Source organism: Cervus elaphus, chromosome 29 (assembly GCF_910594005.1).
Source record: "Cervus elaphus chromosome 29, mCerEla1.1, whole genome shotgun sequence".
Taxonomy (NCBI): Eukaryota; Metazoa; Chordata; class Mammalia; order Artiodactyla; family Cervidae; genus Cervus; species Cervus elaphus.
In genome coordinates, this window is record NC_057843.1 from 45,516,828 (window position 1) to 45,537,690 (window position 20,863).

The window sequence follows — 20,863 nt, forward strand, 5'->3', positions numbered from 1 at the left end:
TGGAGGATGGCTGAAATCCCAGAGAAGTGAAACAGTCTTGATGTGAGGAGTTCACTTGTTTGCTAAATGGGGACACATCTGAATGCACACCTACCCCCTCTACTCAGTGATGCGCCATTACTGACAGCTACACAGTAAGCTCATCATCCCCTGCGCCTAACATTTTATAGCTGTCCATAGCAAAAGAGAGATGCTCTCTGTCATAGCTTTTGTTTACTATGATTTTCATAAATCCATTATCATTCTGGATGAAGACATTTTAAAATCTATAAAATAGGACAAAACATTTTTCCATGATGAGGCAGTTTGCAAGGTTGTTTGAATGTGGAAAATGAGTTTGCCAGGGGCACACAAAGAAAAAAAAAAAAAAGGAAAAGAACAACAAAGATCTCTCCTAGAGTGTAACACTCTTAATAGAGCATCCTGCAGCTTCTGAACAATTCCTACATTTAATGACTAATGAATCTGAGTTCGCCTCTGCATTTGCGCAGCTGGGGGCAGTGGTATTATCTACAGAGATTCTTTGAGGAAGAGGGTGAGGAGGTGGCAGCTTGTACTTCAATGTGAGCAAACTAAACTGGGCAAGCTGTGAAATGAGTACGAGCTGTATATGTCAGAGCAATATAAATACACCCCACACTCACCAACAGAAGGAATCCCTTAGCTGCATGGCATTCCCCTCGGTCCACTTGTTTCCTTAATAATCCCTTCACACTTGATACTTCAGCTTCCCTCATGGGAATGATCTCCATGAGCTATACTCTCTAGGAGGCCTTCTTGTACACGCCACTTTATTTGTCTAGAATATTCTTTCTATCCCAACTTCCCATAGGTATCTCTTTCAATACTTAGTTCAGGAGTTATCTTCTCTAGCACCTTCCAGCCTATTATTTGGTGTCTCTTGTCTATGCCTACCAATATAAAAACATATCAAACCACAGTATCCCTTCCAATTTGCTTGATTCTCTAACTCCATTTTATCTCTTTTTGATGGGGAACCTAGTATTTTTCCAGAGAAGGCAATGGCACCCCACTCCAGTACTCTTGCCTGGGAAATCCCATGGATGGAGGAGTCTGGTAGGCTACACTCCATGGGGTCACTAAGAGTCAGACACGACTGAGCGACTTCACTTTCACTTTTCACTTTCATGCACTGGAGAAGGAAATGGCAACCCACTCCAGTGTTCTTGCCTGGAGAATTCCAGGGACGGGAGCCTGGTGGGCTGCCGTCTATGGGGTTGCACAGAGCTGGACACGACCAACGTGACTTAGCAGCTAGTATTTTTCATCTCTGAATTTCTAATATTTTTTGCTCATTTCTGACACATAGCAATAGGTAATTGTAGAATGAATGTGTGTGAAGAATGAATAAATTAATGGGGAGAAAAGCTAATTTTATATTTCTGTTTTGATCTGTGAATTGCTGGACACCTATAAACAAAATGACAATATTAAATGTCTTTGAGCTTTTCCTCTTCAAATGAACATTGAGGAAAACAGGAATAATCTGATTAAAACACTAATCTCTTAGACTGAATTCCTTCCAAACAGTTAATTTTTTAAAAACATAAAAATTTTCTTATATTTAGTTCACCATCATGTTAGTACTTCTAAACAATGTGCTACTTTGTTTTCTTTAAGGATAGAAATTTGGGATCATACAATTCCATTCAGTCAGAAGAATTGACAAGTCCCGTTAAAAGCTCCATAGGACCTTTCAGCAGTGGTGAAACCATGAATAGTAGAGGAAACTCAAAGAGGCGTTTAAGGGGATAGTGGAGTCCATCATGCTGTCTTGTAGTGGACTCTAAAAGCATTTCTTCTTGATTCTAATGCAGAAGAGCTTACTATTTTTCCTGGTTCTCTAAGCCTGTTCATCAGAAATATTGTTTTTCTAGTACACCTAAAATCAGGTTCTACAGCTGGAATCCACTTCCTCCTGTTATATATTAGCAAAAAGGTGCACACTAATTATCTACACTTACAGAATGAATTTTTTTGTTTTGGATTGCTTGCTGTATTTTTTAGGCTGAATGGCTTTCAGAACCATTAAACTATTGAGTGTGTAGGGGATTCATGTTCACTGAATTAATGAAGATTTGTGCCTTTTTCTTTGCTTAAAGAATCTGCCACCTGCCCACATTACCTACTAGAAGAACAAGTCTAGGTGCCCATATTTATATCAGGTGATTCAATTTCCTTGACCAAAGCTCTGTAGGCAATAATGAATATATGACCAAACCCGAGTCAGTAAGATTCTTAGGAAAATAGGAGAAACAAACTGGTAAGATATAAGAAGAGCAGCAGCAGGATCATACAGAACTGGACATTTGGGCAAGGATGAGTGAAATACAGTGATAGAGGAAGCCAGTCTACAAAGAAAACCAGAAGTACGGAATAGACGAATCGAGAGAAGCCAAAATGAGCGACTCTAGGGCCCTATTACAGAGAAGCCTGGGGCCGTCCCTTTGTTATCTGGATATATTTCCATTTCAGTTGCTAGATATTCCAGAGATAACTGTACAAGAAATTTTGGTTAGTGTATGAATGGATTTCTGTTATTTGCAAGCAAACTACAGTTGATTTTTGAACAATAATACTGGGGTGAGGGACAGACTCATCACACAGCTGAAAATTCACATATGACTTTAAAGCCAGCCCTCTATATCCACAGTTCCACAACTGCAAATTCAACCAATCTTGGATTATGTGGTACTTCAATATATTTATTGAAAAAAAAATCCACATATAAGTGGACCTGCGCAGTTCAAGTCCATTGTTCAAAGGTCAATTGTATGTGTCAAATAGCAACTTTAACATAATTGTGACAAAGACTGATGTGATTACTAATTTTATGTGTAAACTTATCTAGGCCACAATGCTCCAATATTTGTCTGAACATTATTGTGAATATTTCCATTAGAGTGTATTTGGCTGAAATTAATATTTAAATCAGTGGTACCTGAGTAAAGCACATTGCCCCCCAAACCGTGGGTGGGCCTCATCTAATTTGCTGAAGGCCTGAATAGGACAAAAGACTGACCCTCCCCCAAACAGGACAGACTTTTCCAGGAGACTGTCTTTGAACTTTATCTGCAACATCAGTTATTCCTAGTTCTACAGAAGACTGCATTTGGACTAAAAATGCAACTCTTTCCTGAGTCTCCAGATTGCCAGTGTCCATCATCATATTTTGAATTTACTGCTGCTGCTGCTGCTAAGCAGCTTCAGTCGTGTCCGACTCTGTGCGACCCCAAAGATGGCAGCCCACCAGGCTCCCCCATCCCTGGGATTCTCCAGGCAAGAACACTGGAGTGGGTTGCCATTTGCTTCTCCAATGCATGAAAGTGAAAGTGAAGTCGCTCAGTCGTGTCCGACTCTTGCTAGGCCTCCACAATCCTGTCAGCCAATTCCTTAGAATAAACTGTTTTACTTAAACACACACACACACACAACTGATTCTATTTCTTTGGAGAACCCTAATACAACCTACAATAACTGGCGGCTCAGATGGTACAATAACTACAAAGTGTAATTAGCTGCACATGAATAGTATATATTCCCCTAAATCCAAATTATTACAAAATACATCTTAAATTTTGTTCATTTGCACTGCACCATTTCTGTTTTATTAGGCTGAAAGGTAGGAACTCATATTAACTGAAAACTGGCTACAGACTATGCCAACACCAAACATATTAATTTCTGAACATAAAGCAATACTTTTACTGAATTTATAATTAAAGGAAATTAAAATTCAGAGAAGTTTCCTGTTTTGTCAATGATCAATTTGAGAACATGCCATTTAATTGTTTTTGCTGTCAAGTATCCAAATGATTTAATTGTTTGTCTTATCAATACATAACTCCATAATCTAGTTGGGTCTCAGTTAAAGAGACAGTAAAGGTATTTAATTTTTCCAGCTCAAAAGAGGGATAATTGAGTTTTCTATACCTGTTTCCCAGTGTTGCTATGAAGTTCAGTTCAAAGTAAAGAACTTCATAAATTGAAAAGGACTTTTTAAATGTTAAGTTTTACTATCACTTCACTTTTAGTCTCTGTATATTTGAATACAGTTTCTGAGTAAAGACATCTTTTAAAGAACTGAAGCATTCAGAATTTTAGAGACAGAAAACAAATATTCCCCACAAACATTTACTAAATGTGACCTACATTATGAGACAGTAAGTATATCCCACACCACTCTCCAATGAGTATGATATAACAATTATAATAATAAATGATTTATTCTCAGTTCTTTCAAAGTAATTTTAAAATAAATAGGAGCATACAATGGCTTTCTGTCATCATGAATTAATCCAAGAATATCAGAGCTATAAGGGAACTTAACAATCATCCCATGTTTGACAAACTGGAATACACAGGCAAGTACAATCTGCCCTCTGTGTATAGCTGATGAGCCAAGAATAGCTTTTAAATTCCAAACTGGTTGAAAAATAAAAATAATATTTCATGATATGTGACAATTACATGAAATTAAAATTGCAGCGCTAGTCTCTTCAGGCCAGTATAACAAAATACCACAGATAGGGTGGGTTATAAACAGTAGAAATTTATTGCTAACAGTTCTGGAGGCTGGAAGCTCAAGATCAAGTTTCCACCATGGTCAAGAGAGGGCCCTCTTCTAGGGCACAGGTTTCTTTTTAGAAGGGGTAGGGAGCTCTCTGGAGCCTCTTCTACAAGTCACAAATACCATTCAAAAGCTTTCTTCCCTCATGACTTATGTACCAACTGAATGTTCCACCTACTAATACCATCACCTTTGGGGTCAGGATTTTAATATATGGATTTTCAACACATGAACACTCAGACCATAGCGCAGTGTTCCTAAATAAGTCTAACTGGATCACAAATACATTCATTTATTATGTATTGTATGTGGCTACTTTCAAGCTACAATGGCAAAATTAAATAGTTGTGATAGAGAGGGCAACTATATGACCCATCAAGCCACTTTTCCATCTAGCCTTTTATAGAAAAAGTTTGCCAATCCTTATCTACTCCAATCCTGTCTTTTTATGTATGAGAAAACTACTCAGCTGGGATTAATAATTATTCAGAATTAGGGTTAAAATCTAGTATTTCTGTCCATTTGATCATGCTCAATTTAATGATTGAAAATTAGCTTTAATTATACTCACTTTTAAATTAAATTATGTACCCTCCTTGTGTTAATTACTAGATTTATCTCAGAATCTTTGATTGCTCACATGAACTAACATTATACAAAAATTTCATCTTGATGAAGTAAAATATTTTTTCATTTATCCATTGAAATTAATTTTATATTGTATTATTCTTAAACAGTTCTAAGTAGAAGTTATTATTGAATAATGGTGAAAATTAAATATTCTGTTTAATACATCAATCAAATCACACATGTTCTGCTTGCAATACATAAAGATACATACATATATGGAAATTCATGCAGTTTCAGACAAATTGGTCACATTAAATTTTCTTATCTTACAAGAGATGATTGACAGTAAGTTGAGAAAATAATCATTTAGTCTTTCTAGATTTAGTGACTAGAACTTGACCAATTAATTTCTAAATGTAAGCTAAATTTCAATCTTTGTAAAATTAAAAAGAAAGTGTATCTAAAGTTAACCCTCTTTACATCACTAGGAAATCTGTTAGGTTTCCAGTGAAATCAACAACCTACTCTCCATCCTTAAGAGGAATGTTTAAAGCAGCCCTTCTTAACTAGGGATGACTTCTCCACCTCATCTCCCACCCCTGTGCCAAAGGATATTTGACTATGTCTGGAGACATTTTTTTTGTTGTCACAAAAGAATAAACTAGACCTTCTATTTGATACCATCTATCCATGATGTTGCTCTTGTTGTTTGGTCACTAAATCGTGTCTGACTCTTTTACAACTCCATGGACTGTAGCTCGCCAGACTCCTATGTGCATGGGATTTCCCAGGCAAGAATACTGGAATGGGTTACTATTTCCTTCTTGAGGGGATCTTCCCAACCCAGAGATAGAATATGCGTCTCCTGCTTTGGCAGGCAGATTCTTTACCACTGAGCCACTTGGGAAGCCCCTATCCATGATACCTGATGATAGAATACTTCTATCCGTGATTCAGGATACAGTTAAATAACATAATGCTAACAGAAAAACAAATCTCAAGCCATATTTGCCTTTAAATAAAAATGACAAAATACTTCAATATAGTTGTATCCACGTAATTATATCTAGACATTAGCCATTTTTAAAGGATAAAGCAAGAGTAGTCTGAGTTTAACAGTGTAGTTTTTCCTCTAATAGTACTTTCTCTAATTCACAGTGTAACCTAGCCAAAAACACTATTAAAGTTATATACTATGAAGCAACATATTAAAGTCTCTCAATCACTAAATTAAGGAATTCCCTTTTCTCCAACAAAAGCAATAGATGAAGTAATTTCAACCTCTCACTTTCACTTTCAGTAAATATTTTCAAAGCAGACATCTGGTTCTACCTACTTACAGTTTCTTCCTTAAGTAAATATTTTATCCTGCATCACTTTTATTGAGTACTAATCATTGGTTCAATTCCTTAACTAATCTTCCAATTTGGGAAATATATGAAATATACCAACTCAAGCTCAAAGTATCCTTTAATTAGACAAAATGCCAAGACCTTGTAATATCATTTGGTTCTTTTAAGTGGCTTCAGAGCACTGCATCAGGAGCATAGTTATCCATTCCCTCCAACATTTACCTATTCATTTAGCATCCCTGGCACTAGAGGTAAAGAACCTATCTACCAATGCAGGAGACATACAAGATGTGAGTTTGATCTCTAAGTTGGGAAGATCCCCTGGAGGAGAATCCCATGGACAGAGGAGCCTGACAGGCTACAGTCCACAGGGTCACAAAGAGTCAGACACAACTGAAGTGACTTAGCACATATGCCCTAGCACCCCAATTATCTTGTGCTGTCTGATAAGTGATATATGCATGAAATTGTCTAAGATATGGTTCCTAACTTTAAGAAGCTTTTCAGAATGAGGCAAAAGAGCTAATAATACTATACTTGTTCAAAGCAAAGATGGAAATATCCACTAACTTTTATGAGTATGAATAAAAGAAGAGCCCAATCTGGGTTTAGGAATTCAGGAAATTTTTTCTTAAACTCATCCAACTTAATTGAGAATTAAAATATGGGTAGGGGTGAGGTAGGAGAAGATGTGGTTCAGATTTTCCAGGCAATGGAAATAGCTTGTGCAAAAAGTCCAGCTAAAAGGAAATTCATGATTTGAGAAAGGGAAAAACAAAGTACAAAGGCAGAGAAATAGATGGAGGACAGATCACAGAGGGTCTTAAATACCAATTCAAGGAAATTAGGATTTTATTCTACAAGAAAAGGAGTACTATTAAAGAATGTCAAACATGGCAGTATCCTGGTCTTAAGTGCATTTATGGAAACCATTCTGGTAGCTGTGGAAAGGATCAATTTGAAGTAGACTGCTGTAGTATTTTAGAGCCAAGAAAAAGAATGATTGGTTTGAGGAACTTAGAATAGATAGAAGGGGGTGGAACAGCGACATATTTATGAGAAAACATGGCAGAACTGATTGGCTGATTATATAAGGGGTGAAGGCAAACAAAGCAAAGGCATAAGCCTAAGCTTTCCAGCTGGGCAAAGTGGTGAATGGGTGATGCTAGCAATTGGGAGAAAAACAAGAAAGGGAGCAGTTGCAAGGGCGCTTGCTTGCTTCAGCAATGGCCAAATGATTAGAGTAGAAGTTAAACTTCCTTTACTGCACTATTTCTGCCTCCAAACATGTAAGTTATCACCACTTGAAGTAAACAAGACAGAGGTTAACGTGTCATTTTTTCTTCTAATCTAGGATATTACCTATCGACCACACATTCTTAGCACCTAAGTCAGCTTTCCTGCATGATCCCATAAGAAACAGCTGTGAAAGTCATTCAGTGTTCTGTGAGCATCAGTTCAGTTCAGTCGCTCAGTCATGTCTGACTCTTTGAGACCTCAAAGAAGGCAGCACGCCAGGCTTCCCTTCCATCACCAACTCCTGGAGCCTACTCAAATTCACGTCCATTGAGTCGGAGATGCCATCCAACCATCTCATCCTCTGTCGTCCCCTTTTCCTCCTGCCTTCAATCTATCCCAGCATCAGGGTCTTTTCCAGTGAGTCAGTTCTTTGCATCAGGTGGCCAAAGTACTGGAGTTTCAGATTTAGCATCAGTCCTTCCAATGAATATTCAGAGTTGATTTCCTTTAGGATAAACTGGTTGGATCTCCTTGGAGTCCAAGGGACTCTCAAGAGCCTTCTCCAACACCACAGTTCAAAAGCATCAATTCGTCAGTGCTCAGTTTTTTATAGTCCAACTCTCACATCCATAAATGACCACTGGAAAAAACATAGCTTTGACTAGACAGACCTTTGTTGGTAAAGTAATGTCTCTGCTTTTTAACATTCTATCTAGGATGGTCACAGCTTTTCTTCCCAGGAGCAAGCGTCTTTTAATTTCCTACCAGCAGTCATCATCTGCAGTAATTTTGGTGCCCCCAAAAATAAAGTCTCTCACTGTTTCCATTGTTTTCCCATCTATTTTCCATGAAGTGATAAGACCAGAGACCATGATCATAGTTTTCTGAATGTTGAGTTTTAAACCAACTTTTCCACTCAATCTTCGTTCACTTTCATCAAGAGGTTCTTTAGTTTTTCTTTGCTTTCTGCCATTAAGGGTGGTGTCATCTGTGTATCTGAGGTTATTGATACTTCTCCTGGCAACCTTGATTTCAGCTTGCACTTCCTCCAGCCCAGCATTTCGTATGATGTATTCTGCATATAAGTTAAATAAGCAGAGTGACAATATACAGCCTTGACCTACTCCTTTTCCTATTTGGAACCAGTCTGTTGTTCCACGTCTAGTTCTAACTGTTGCTTCTTGACCTGCATCCAGATTTCTCAGGAGGCAGGTCAGGTGGTATGATATTCTCATTTCTTTAAGAATTTTCCACAGTTTGTTGTGATCCACACAGTCGAAGGCTTTGACATAGTCAATAAAGCAAAAGTAGATGCTTTTCTGGAACTCTCTTGCTTTTTCGATGATCCAGCAGATGTTGGCAATTTGATCTCCAGTTCCTCTGCCTTTTCTAAAACTAGCTTGAACATCTGGAAGTTCACAGTTCAGGTACTGTTGAAGCTGGGCTTGAGAATTTTGAGCATTACTTTGCTAGCGTGTGAGACAAGTGCAATTGTGCGGTAGTTTGAACATTCTTTGGCATTGCCTTTCTTTGGAACTGGAATGAAAACTGACTATTTCCAGTCCTGTGGCCAATGCTGAGTTTTCCAAATTTGCTGCCACATTGAGTGCAGCACCTTCACAGCATCATCTTTTAGGATTTGAAATAGCTCAACTGGAATTCCATCCCCTCCACTAGCTTTGTTCTTAGTGATGCTTCCAAAGGCCCACTTGACTTTGTATTCCAGGATGTTTGGCTCTAAGTTAGTGATCACACCATTGTGATTATCTGGGTTATGAAGATCTTTTTTGTATAGTCCTTCTGTGTATTCTTGCCACCTCTTCTTAATATCTTCTGCTTCTGTTAGGTCCCTACCATTTCTGTCCTTTATTGAGCCCATCTTTGCATGAAATGTTCCCTTGGTATCTCTAATTTTCTTGATGAGTCTTTCTCATTCTATTGTTTTCCTCTGTTTTGTTGCATTGATCACTGAGGAAGACTTTCTTATCTCTCCTTGCTGTTCTTTGCAACCCTGCATTCAGGTGGGTATATCTTTTCTTTTCTCCTTTGCCTTTAGCTTCTCTTCTTTTCTCAGCTATTTGTAAAGCCTCCTCAGACAACCATTTTGCCTTTTTGCATTTCTTTTTCTTGGGGATGGTCTTGATCACTGCTTCCTGTACGATGTCACAAACCTCCGTCCATAGTTCTTCGGGCACTCTGTCAGTCAGATCTAATCCCTTGAATCTATTTCTTACTTCCACTGTATAATCGTAAGGGATTTGAGTTAGGTCATACCTGAATGGTCTAGTTAAATTTCTTATTTTTAAGAAATTTCTTCACTTTAAGTCTGAATTTGGCAATAAGGAGTTCATGATCTGAGCCACAGTCAGCTCCTGGTCTTGATTTTGCTGACTGTATAGAGCTTCTCCATCTTTGACTGCAAAAAATATAATCAATCTGATTTCAGTATTGACCATCTGGTGATGTCCATGTGTAGAGTCTTCTCTTGCACTGTTGGAAGAGGTTGTTTGCTATGATCAGTGCCATTCTCTTGGCAAAACTCTGTTAGCCTTTGACCTGCTTCATTTTGTACTCCAAGGCCAAATTTGCCTGTTACTCCAGGTAGCTCTTGACTTCCTACTTTTGCATTTCAGTCCCCTATAATGAACAGGCCATCTTTTTTGGGTGTTAGCATGAGGACTAGAAAGATGTGGAAATATTATGAGTCTGTATAAGTTTATAGAGAGATAGCAGGTACTCAAATTTTAACAATAAATAATCAGATACCGAGGTATGGTCATGGCAGAGGCATAATTTTAATGAGCCAACATCCGTTTATTGAAGTGTCACACTTCAGAAGAGAGATTCTCAACTCTTACAGTACATAAAGTTCATCTGGGTTGCGTGTTAAAATGCAGATTCTCAAGGTCCTCCCATGGGTTTAAACTAACAGGTTTGGATTGAGTTCCGTGAACCTGATTCTATAATACGTAGTCTTGGACTACAGTTTGAGAAACATTCCTTTAAGAGCTGATTTGGTGGATAAATCTCCCTCCAAGGAAGGCAATTTAATATATAAAATGTTGTTGTCAATAGATTTTTAAATAACAGAATCAATTCCTTTCTTCTTTCATCTATCTGTCTGTCCATCTATCTATCTCTATCATCTATTTGTCTATTACCTATCATCTATCTATCACCTATCTGTCTTTATAGTAAACCTTGCAATTCTTTAATTATTTGGGGGAAAAGAAGCAAAAGTTATCAATGCTATCTCTAAACTGAAAATTCCTATGTATATGCCTCTGAAAATGGAAGTAGGGAAGTGCAACTGGCTAGGACAAAATTCGCAAATGCTTTTAACACAAATTTTATGTGAGACAAAAGTAAATACTAGTATCTCCGTCTTAGAGATTTTGTTATATCTGCCCCACCTCACCCAAGCAATTATAGCACTGTATCTTTCTCGCATGTTCAGGAACCAAGAAAATCTGGTTCAGTTCAATTTCCCACATTTAATATTTAATATCAGACATCATTTTTAAAATTTCAAGTGTAAAATTAATTTTAATTTTGAATGTATTTTTTAAAATGAAATCCCTAGATGTTCTCTTCCTCCCCTTCCCTGTCCAGAATCTCTTCCTTAGTTTCTGACGGATGTGGGGTGGAATAGACAGTGGCACTGGTGGGGGTCTCTGTTAATGGCTGCTCCGGCCTTGGTCCTCAAGTGAACTGACCACAGCTCAGTTGGTACTATCACATACCACTGGAATCTAAAGGACATGCACTTGAGGGGCCACTGCAATTCCAAGAACCATCATCAGTTCAGTCCCTCAGTCGTGTCCGACTCTTTGCGACCCCATGAACTGCAGCACATCAGGCCTCCCTGTCCATGACCAACTGCTGGAGTCTACCCAAACCCATGTCCACTGAGTCAGCAATGCATTCCAACCATCTCATCCTCTGTCATCCCCTTCTCCTCCTGCCCTCAATCTTTCCCAGCATCAGGGTCTTTCAAATGAGTCAGCTCTTCGCATCAGGTGGCCAAAGTATTGGAGTTTCAGCTGCATCATCAGTCTTTCCAATGAACACCCAGGACTGATCTCCTTTAGGATGGACTGGCTGGATCTCCTTGCAGTCCAAGGGACTCTCAAGGGTCTTCTCCAACACCACAGTTCAAAAGCATTGATTCTTCAGCGCTTAGCTTTCTTTATAGCCCAACTCTCACATCCATACATGACTACTGGAATAACTATAGCCTTGACTAGATGGACCTTTGTTGACAAAGTAATGTCTCTGCTTTATAATATGCTGTCTAGGTTGGTCATACCTTTCCTTCCAAGGAGTAAGCGTCTTTTAATTTCATGGCTGCAATCACCATCTGCAGTCATTTTGGAGTCCAAAATAATAAAGCCTGTCACTGTTTCCCCATCTATTTGCCATGAAGTGATGGAACGGGATGCCATGATCTTAGTTTTCTGAATGTTGAGCTTTAAGCCAACTTTTTCACTCTCCTCTTTCACTTTCATCAAGAGGCTCTTTAGTTCTTCTTCACTTTCCGCCATAACGGTAGTATCATCTACATGTCTGAGGTTTTGATATTTCTCCCAGCAATCTTGATTCCAGCTTGTGCTTCTTCCAGCTCAGCGCTTCTCATGATGTACTCTGCATATAAGTTAAATAAGCAGGGTGACAATATACAGCCTTGACCTACTCCTTTCCCTATTTGGAACCAGTCTGTTGTTCCATGTCCAGTTCTAACTGTTGCTTCCTGACCTGCATACAGGTTTCTCAAGAGGCATGTCAGGTGGTCTGGTATTCCCATTTCCTTCAGAATTTTCCACATTTTGTTGTGATACAAATAGTCAAAGGCTTTGGCATAGTCAATAAAGCAGAAATAGATGTTTTTCTGGAACTCTCTTGCTTTTTCAATGATCCAGTGGATGTGGCAATTTGATCTCTGGTTCCTCTGCCTTTTCTAAAACCAGCTTGAACATCTGGAAGTTCACGGTTCACATATTGCTGAAGCCCGGCTTAGAGAATTTTGAGCATTATTTTACTAGCGTGTGAGATGAGTGCAATTGTGAGGTAGTTTGAGCATTCTTTGGGATTGCCTTTCTTTGGGATTGGAATGAAAACTGACCTTTTCCAGTCCTGTGGCCACTGCTGAATCTTCCAAATTTGCTGACATATTGAGTGCAGCACTTTCACGGCATCATCTTTTAGGATTTGAAATAGCTCAACTAGAATTCCATCCCCTCCACTAGCTTTGTTCGCAGTGATGCTTTGTAAGGCCCATTTGACTTCACATTCCAGGATGTCTGGCTCTAAGTGAGTGTGAGTGATCACACCATCGTGATTATCTGGGTTGTGAAGATATTCTTCATATTCTTGCCACCTCTTCTTAGTATCTTCTGCTTCTGTTAGGTCCATATCATTTCATAGGGAAGTTTAAAGGGGCATATGCAGGATGTTCCAGAATCTTGATGATGGACACTATCTTTGGGAGCCCTGGTTCACAATCATATCTCTCTCTATATATATCTCAACATAATTTTTTTGAATTTTTTAGAAAAAAATCTAAAATTGTAAGTCATATGCCTGAATAAATCATGAAAATAATACACAGGGAGATCTAAAATAGATAAACAGAAAAGAAAAAAAAATAGGAACAAACATTCCTTCACTTTATGATGATACATCATCTGTAAAACAAAACAGGGCAGCTGAACTCAATTACTTCTCTATCTAAATGATTTTTCATGATTAAACGTTTTGAAAACTTGTGAACTGTTTCTGAAAAACCTTTTGCTCCTACTGTTAACTAACACATAATCTGTTCTGCCCAGATGCCAGCAAAAGAGAAAAGGCATTTAATTGAGTTTCCCTCCAGCGTTGTTGAATCTAAGGCAGTTTTTCCTCAATGTGTGGTCCTTCTAAGAGCTGTTCATATCAGAATCACTTGAAGAGCTTGTTAAAATGCAAATTTCTGGACCCACCACCTACCTACTGAGTCAGCATCCTCAGGGGTGAGCTTGAATATTTGCTTTGCTCACAAGCTCCATTCTTAAGCTTTCTTAGGATTTCATATATCATTCCCACGTTCTTTCACTCATTTATTCTTCAATAAGCATTCATTGAATACCTTTTGTGAGCTACTTTTTCATGTTATCTAATGGAAAGGGAGATAGTTGTGTGCAGATGAGCTTGGAGCCAGTTGAGGTTATACCAACAGACTTAGATGGGGATGGCAAGAATTTGAAGCCACTGCTGAAAAGGCAGTGTTCACACCCCTCCCTCCACAGGAAATCATCTGCGGGGAAGTCAGAACCATTGCCCTTGAGACAGACTTTGTCCTATTTTACTGACTCCACAAGTCTTCCCAAAGCCAGATGGCCCTGGGCGTGGACAACCCAGCTATATCCTCCCTCATTCTACAGTGACCACACAGCTTCATTCCTTACTCCACAATATTGCGTATCAGAAGGCAGAGCTCTCCAGAGAGACAGGACGGTTTCTTGGTGCCTCAGGAATTTCCCTCAGGATGCCCAAGGAACATTTCACAAAGAGGCAAATCACATGGTCACTGTTCAGCAGCCTGAGTTGAAGCCACCACTTGAAATGCACCACACAGATTTTGTCTCTCCTGGGTTCTGGTTTGGGTACATTTTTTTTTTCTTTCTTATTTTCTTCAAGGGAATCTGAGCCTGGCATGCTGAGATGGAAAGATGGAAGTTTATTAGCAGCCCTTAAAATTTTGCCTAACCACACACTGTTTTCCTAAAAGCAATTTATTCTTAAGCTTCCCATCTTTAAGGCACTTAGCAGAATTGGTCCATAACCAGCTCCCTGATCTCACTCACCACCATTCACGAATATGTCTAGATATGATAGATGTATGCTTCCTCTCTTCCTGTGGAAACTCAGCTGCTACTCACGGACATGTGGTTCAGGAGTGTCTTGTCCCAGCTAAACAAAAGCTCTGGTTTATTAATATTATTCTACCTGCCATGTAAAGATACAGAATTTTAGATGTGAAAAGGAGTCCTTAAAAGTAACAAATCTAAAACAAATCAAAATGAATCTCAACATAACTGTCTTCTAAGAGTTTGAGAATAGCAAAGGGAAGTCAGTTTCTGCTATGTCTGGCATCACCTGCAAAAAAAGACTCAACTCATTTTGCCATCAGGATCTTGCTAAGCTTCAGGGACAACATAATGGACACTGGTTACCATGACATGAAATTATAGGAGTAGAAAACACTGTGTACTTGGGCAGAATTTGGGATCTCGTAGCCTAACTTGATCATGGTTCTTTCAATTATTTCTCTTGTGTTAGCCCAGTTCACTTTCACTAATCCCTCTTTTGACAATAAAAACAGAGAAAGAAGTGGAGAAATTAATGAAAACTCTGAGATTTTTAACTGGATTTCAAAAAATGGGAGTTTACTAGGTACTTTTATAAGAGCAAAGAAAAAAACCATCTTAGAAAACTCTAAGTGATATTACTGATTATATGTTATTTACATCAAAGAGTTCTGCTATCAATGGGACTCATACCCATCAATGACATGAAATTACATTCCTTACTTTTGTCTCAGTCTCATTAGAATCAGGAAGTGGCATACCCTTTCTAGCTCACCAAAGAATCACCGAGTTCTGTCCTTCCTTCTCAGGATCTTCATTCTCAGACACTGGAACCACCATCACTGGGACCATCAGACAGCAAAGTGAGATATCTGAAGAAATTGTAAATTCTTCCTTCTACCACAACTAATTGATTTAACAAGGCCCTATTTATTTTACCTCCATTACTTTTGCATTAGTCCTATTGTTGTTATTGTTCAGTCACTAGACAGTGAAGAATCTGTCTGCAATCCGGCAGACTCAGGTTCCAACCCTGGGTCGGGAAGATCCTCTGGAGAAGCAAATGGCTACCCACTCCAGTATTTTTGCTTGGAGAATTCCATTGACAGAAGAGCCTGGCAGGCTATAGTCCATGGGGTTGCAAAGAATTGGACATGACTGAGAGACTAAATGTATTACCCCTGGTCCTCATCAACTCTTCGGGCCTCTAATTTAATCTCTCAGCTTCTAGTCTCACCATCTCCCATGCAATCTAGACACTACAGTCAAAGCAATCTATTTAACAGCTGAATCTAGCAATCACTTTGCTGCTAAGATCCCTTTAATGGTCCTCCCAGTTTTCAGCCTCATTGTCAACTGCCTTGGTTTAGTGAGCAAGGCCCTCTATGATCTAAACTCTGCCAACTGTTCTAGTCCTCCTTCCATTTTAATATACAATCCAGTTTAATTACTTTTAGCCTCAATAGACTATGTTTTTCCATGCCCACGGAACATGGCAGCCTTTTCCACAGGGAATCATAGCATTAAATCTAAATCAAGATCTAAATTCTTTATTTTAAAGAGAAGGACACCAAGTTACAGAGAGGTTAAGTAACTTTCCCAAGGTCACACAGGTAGTTAGGAACATGAAGGAATTAGGACTCATTTTTTTAGACCTAACTGTCCAAAGGATAATTTCTTTAATCTCTTTCTGACATTGCTCTAGTGGCAAAGTCATACTCTTTGCTTGAAAATCCTAAAATGATACAGATTATTTGGTCTTCATCAAGAAATTGGCCTAAATGTATTTATCCAAAATCTGTTACAAGTGCACAGCTTCCCTTTCCCCCAAAACAACCTATTTTTCAAAGGCACCCTTCACTAAATTTACCAAGATTTCAATGCAGAAAAAGCTGTCTGCTCTAACATTAATATTCAAATTAAACAGAAGTAACCAAAATAAAATCTCCCAAAGAAAATAATGGCAGAGACAGACCTTAAAATGAATATAAAATATGCTAAGAATATTCTATCACTGAAACAAATTTGACTTTCTGCGATTAATAGTAAGATAAATCTTGAAACATATCAAAATGAAACAAATGACAACTGAAGAGAAACAGTTTGGAAAGGGTCCCATTTGAAATGTATCCGTTTGAAAACAGCCTCTGATTTTTGGCTATCATCATCATGTGCCTGTCCAAAAATTCATTTTCAAATGATATTCCCAAATGCAATCTCAAATTCAAAATGTAAGTTGGTTGGCATGTTCAAAATTTTCTCTGAGATGGACAAAATAACAATACAAGATGTTTTCAGAAGGAATAATAACTATATTCCAACACTCATTGGGTTTAATTCGTGCTTCAGATGCTGGTCTTTCCCTTCTAATTCTTTAGTATCTTGTTTCTATTAAGAAATGGGAAATACAGGAAACAGGATTATGAAGCCATTTCTAAACATTAGTGTGGTACTGAAGTAAGTTAGCAAAGAAACACATTTTCCAGGAAAGGAAAGGGAGGAAATTGGCTCACACCCAGTCTTGTCAGAAATGGTGACTGATGTGGGTTTAGTCCAATCTAATCATGCCATCATGTCCTAAACTGCATTTATGGCTACGTCAGGGCATTGGAAAGGGCATACTGCATCAGAAAAAGGCTTGGAAGAGGAACGAAAATTACCTGTTGAATAGGAGAATTGGGGTTATTAGCTTACAATTTCAATAGACTCCAGAGAATCCATCTATTATATTAACATGTGGTGGCAGTGTGAGGGAGACAGAATAAGAAATTGAGAGAGAGGGGGGAGGGAAGGAATAAACAGAAAGTGAGGAAAGAACACAGTATGATTATTGCTATTAAATATTTAATTTATAGACTAAATCAGGAAGAACACTGGCCAAAAGATGCAAATGATTACTCTGGAACTTCCATTTGACTTGAAATATAAAAGCAGAGCAAGAACACACAGGGATTAACATAATAAAGACAAGACTGCCACAATCTGGAGCGGGAAAATTACACAGCATTCATATCCAGAATGCTGATAGTACAATAACTCATATACAAAACCAGTGTTTACTTCTAAGTATTGCTGAAAGAATTTTGTAGTACTTTTCTTCAAGTTGGAAATGGGTTCAATGTCTGAAGTCTTTTAGGACATATAATCTTTCAAAAATACAGATGTCGTTTGAAAGGAAAGTTCTCTAGTAAAACAAATTCTATCTTTCAGATACTGGGAGAACTTGAAGGGCAGTCATTAATGCACCTTTTAGATGAATATAATTTGTTATAAAACACCATGTTCATAAAGGATGGTAAGACTGAGATGTATGCCACCCATGGTAACGGTGTAGTATTGACAGTGTTGCTGATATATAGCATGAATGATACTCACAGTTAAAAAAGATGAGAGCTCTTCTAAAAACAAGTAATCTACCTCCAAAGAATACTCCTCTGCTGATTTTATGACAAGCAAATAATATATACCATTTTCCATTTAAAAATTAGAGTATTAATGAATAATATATTGAAGGTAGGATACACACACCTGTTAAAAAGTCATTACATAAATTAAAAAACACTACTTTGGGGAAAAGCCAATGAATGATTTAAATGAAAAATGTTTTTTATTGCACATGGAATAGCTGGAGTCAATTTTTTCAGTCATAGTTAGGTTTGCCAAGATACTCTTCACCCCAGACCCTAGATTCAGGAGTAATTCTGGAGGAAAATTTACATTTGTTTGTTAGTCCCTGGCCTCATTCTTTTTCATGCCCTATCACGCATGTTGTTCCAACATAACAAAAGCCCTTATGTCTAAGGAAGCTTCTCTCCTACTCCCAAACCTCCTTTTCCTCCAAAAGACTCTTTCAAGGAAGCAAACCACCACCATAACAAAATGATGGGTGTTGGAACAGGATGTGGGTGTAACCTTTGGGAAAGTTCATCAGTGTGTTGAATAGGATAAAGGAAACTCAGATAGGGTTAATGCACGCATGCTTAGTCGCTAAATCATGTCCGACTCTGCAACCCTATGGACTGTAGCCCTCCAGGCTCCTCTGTCCATGGGATTCTCCAGGCAAGAACACTGGAGTGAGACTGGGTTAACACTTCAATGCAAGCAGCCACTTAGCTGGACAGAACTAATTGTACACATCAAACTTGACCCAACCAGAACACAGACTCAGACAGAAAAATGTTCTAAGTGTAATTTTTTCACTGATCATTACTCTCAGTATCATATTAATATGGAAAGGAGAATTAAGAACTTCATCTTGCCTTTTAAACTTCACCTGGATGTGGGAGGGACATCCAGAGATATACATTTTCTCCAAAAAAGTGATACCACATTCTCTTTTCTGAGGGGAAATACTTGTTTTCTGCACCTTTAAATTTTTACTTGTATTTCCTTCCCTACAAGGCAGATGGTGAAGATGAATTATCTTGAAGTTGTGGGGACTTTCTCAGTGTTTTTAATGTATTTGCTTCTAGAAAGAGAAATGCTGCAGACACCAGGTAGCATCCTAGCTGGAGTATAGTACTGTTTCTTTTGTGTAACCCAGAGCTATCGAGAAAGCTAGAAGCACACTGTATATATTTAACAATACTTTCCCACCACCGACTTCACTTAAGATACTAAAATTATCATACCTTTCAAGAAAAAAGTATGCCAAAAAAGTCACAATCTGATAAGGTTTGTTCTTTGTCTTTACCTGAGAGACCACCTAAGGACACAGGGCTTTTAAAATAATAAGGAGAATCCTTTGTTCTCTCAGGTTCCATTTAAATGGAAACTGGGTCGAAGGGTTTCCCCAGGGAGGGAAAAAAAAATCCAGGAGTCAAACACACAGGAGTAAGAGATTTCACTCCCACTACTGTTCCCACCCTCCCAAAGAAGTTAATTAATTCTATTTTAGGGATGTTTGGGGGTGGGGAGCACTCAGGCAGCCCATTCTCTGCAACCATAATCTCATTCTCAAATGTGGCTGAGACCATCCTCCCTCCCTGACACCATGGGGTGAGGGAAGTGGAGGACGTCTCAATAGCCATGGGCAACACGGCAAGTACTGCAGGCTTCTGTACTCCCGAAAAGGTGTGTCCCAGGCCAAGAGCGAAGTTGGGTGTGCAGACCTGCAAAGCACAATGAGAGCCATTCAAAGCAGCAAGTTACAGTACCTTAAGAAGTCTGACAGATGGGAGAAAGGCTGCGTGGCACAGCTTCCGGATGGTCCAGTTCAGGGGTCGAGGAGCATCAGTTTGATTCATGACCCCTTCCAAATTCCACCAGGAAAGCCAGAAACCGCGAACCTGAGCAATGCCTAGAAAATAAACGGTCCCCCACGGCCCTGGCATCCCATGGTCATCTCCACACCTGCGAATTCCATCAGGGCAGAGGCTTCCTGCAACTTGGGAGACCAGTCAAAGTGGCGTTGCTTGAGCCACTGAACCTTCTTAAGAAAGCCACCTCCCCTCTCCCTGCAGCCGCGCTCATGCATACCAAATGTGGCTGAATGGAGGCACACTGCCTGCTGCTTCGGGGAGGGGAGGCATGGTTTTGAAGGAGAGGGACAGCCTGCACGGAACAGCCTGTGGTCGGAGTCAGAGCAGCCTGCTCGGAATGCGCGCTCCCTCTCCTGCTCTCCTCCCAGTAAACGCAGGTCAGGCATTGGGGGAAAACCCGGGCCATTTGCTCTGCTCACTTGGTTTGGGGGGGAGCCAGGAAGAGAGCGAAAGGGAACATCAATAAAGCCAGAACGGGGAACTTGCACTTTCTTATACAAAGCATCTTTGAGGGCTGGAAACTGGCACAGGGGGAGGGGCTAGGACACAGAGGGAGAAGGGATGCCTCGGAATGATAAGATAAACACTTCACTTTTGATTTATGTGACATCATAAATTGAGAGCTATTGTAAAACGGATCTGCAATAAAAAGAATCTTTGTCGTGTTCTGGGGTTTTTATTAACAGTGATTGACGGTCCTCACCCTGATATACACATGATATAGATGACGGGAGGTATATGGTAGAGAGACAAACTAACACACACAGTAGAAGTGGTGAGTTATTCCTTTCATAGAAAGCAGTGTAAACTAACCTATGTTTGGCTTACCGTTTAGAAATGGCAGTTTCTAAATTGGGGGTTGGTTATCCTCTCCTGAAAAGCCACTTGATACTCTATCTGCAACAAAAGTTTAACCCTTAAGGTGCCACATGGAATGCTTTCTATAAAAGATGGAGTTTCCTGAATTGGGGAATACCCACCCCTATTATTTTCTAAGGATAGCTT

The 20,863-nt window shown here is 39.0% G+C and overlaps 1 protein-coding gene across 13 annotated transcripts in view; it reads right to left on the minus strand.

Moving 5' to 3' along the window:
- Window positions 1-20,863, minus strand: part of TRPM3 (transient receptor potential cation channel subfamily M member 3) — an 899,779-nt gene that overhangs the window by 559,080 nt on the left and 319,836 nt on the right. For 3 of the 13 annotated variants that reach the window (XR_006338658.1, XM_043891368.1, XM_043891365.1), the window contains exon 1: window positions 19,754-20,234. The exons of 2 other annotated variants lie outside the window; for them this stretch is intronic. Coding sequence is in view for 9 of the 11 variants with exons in the window: in XM_043891368.1 (XP_043747303.1) it covers window positions 19,754-19,930 (177 nt within the window). In the remaining 2 variants the exon portion in view is untranslated. Of the gene's footprint in view, window positions 1-19,753; window positions 20,235-20,863 lie in introns of those variants that run through there. 8 more of the 13 variants (XR_006338659.1, XM_043891375.1, XM_043891374.1 and 5 more) reach the window with 5 other exon arrangements.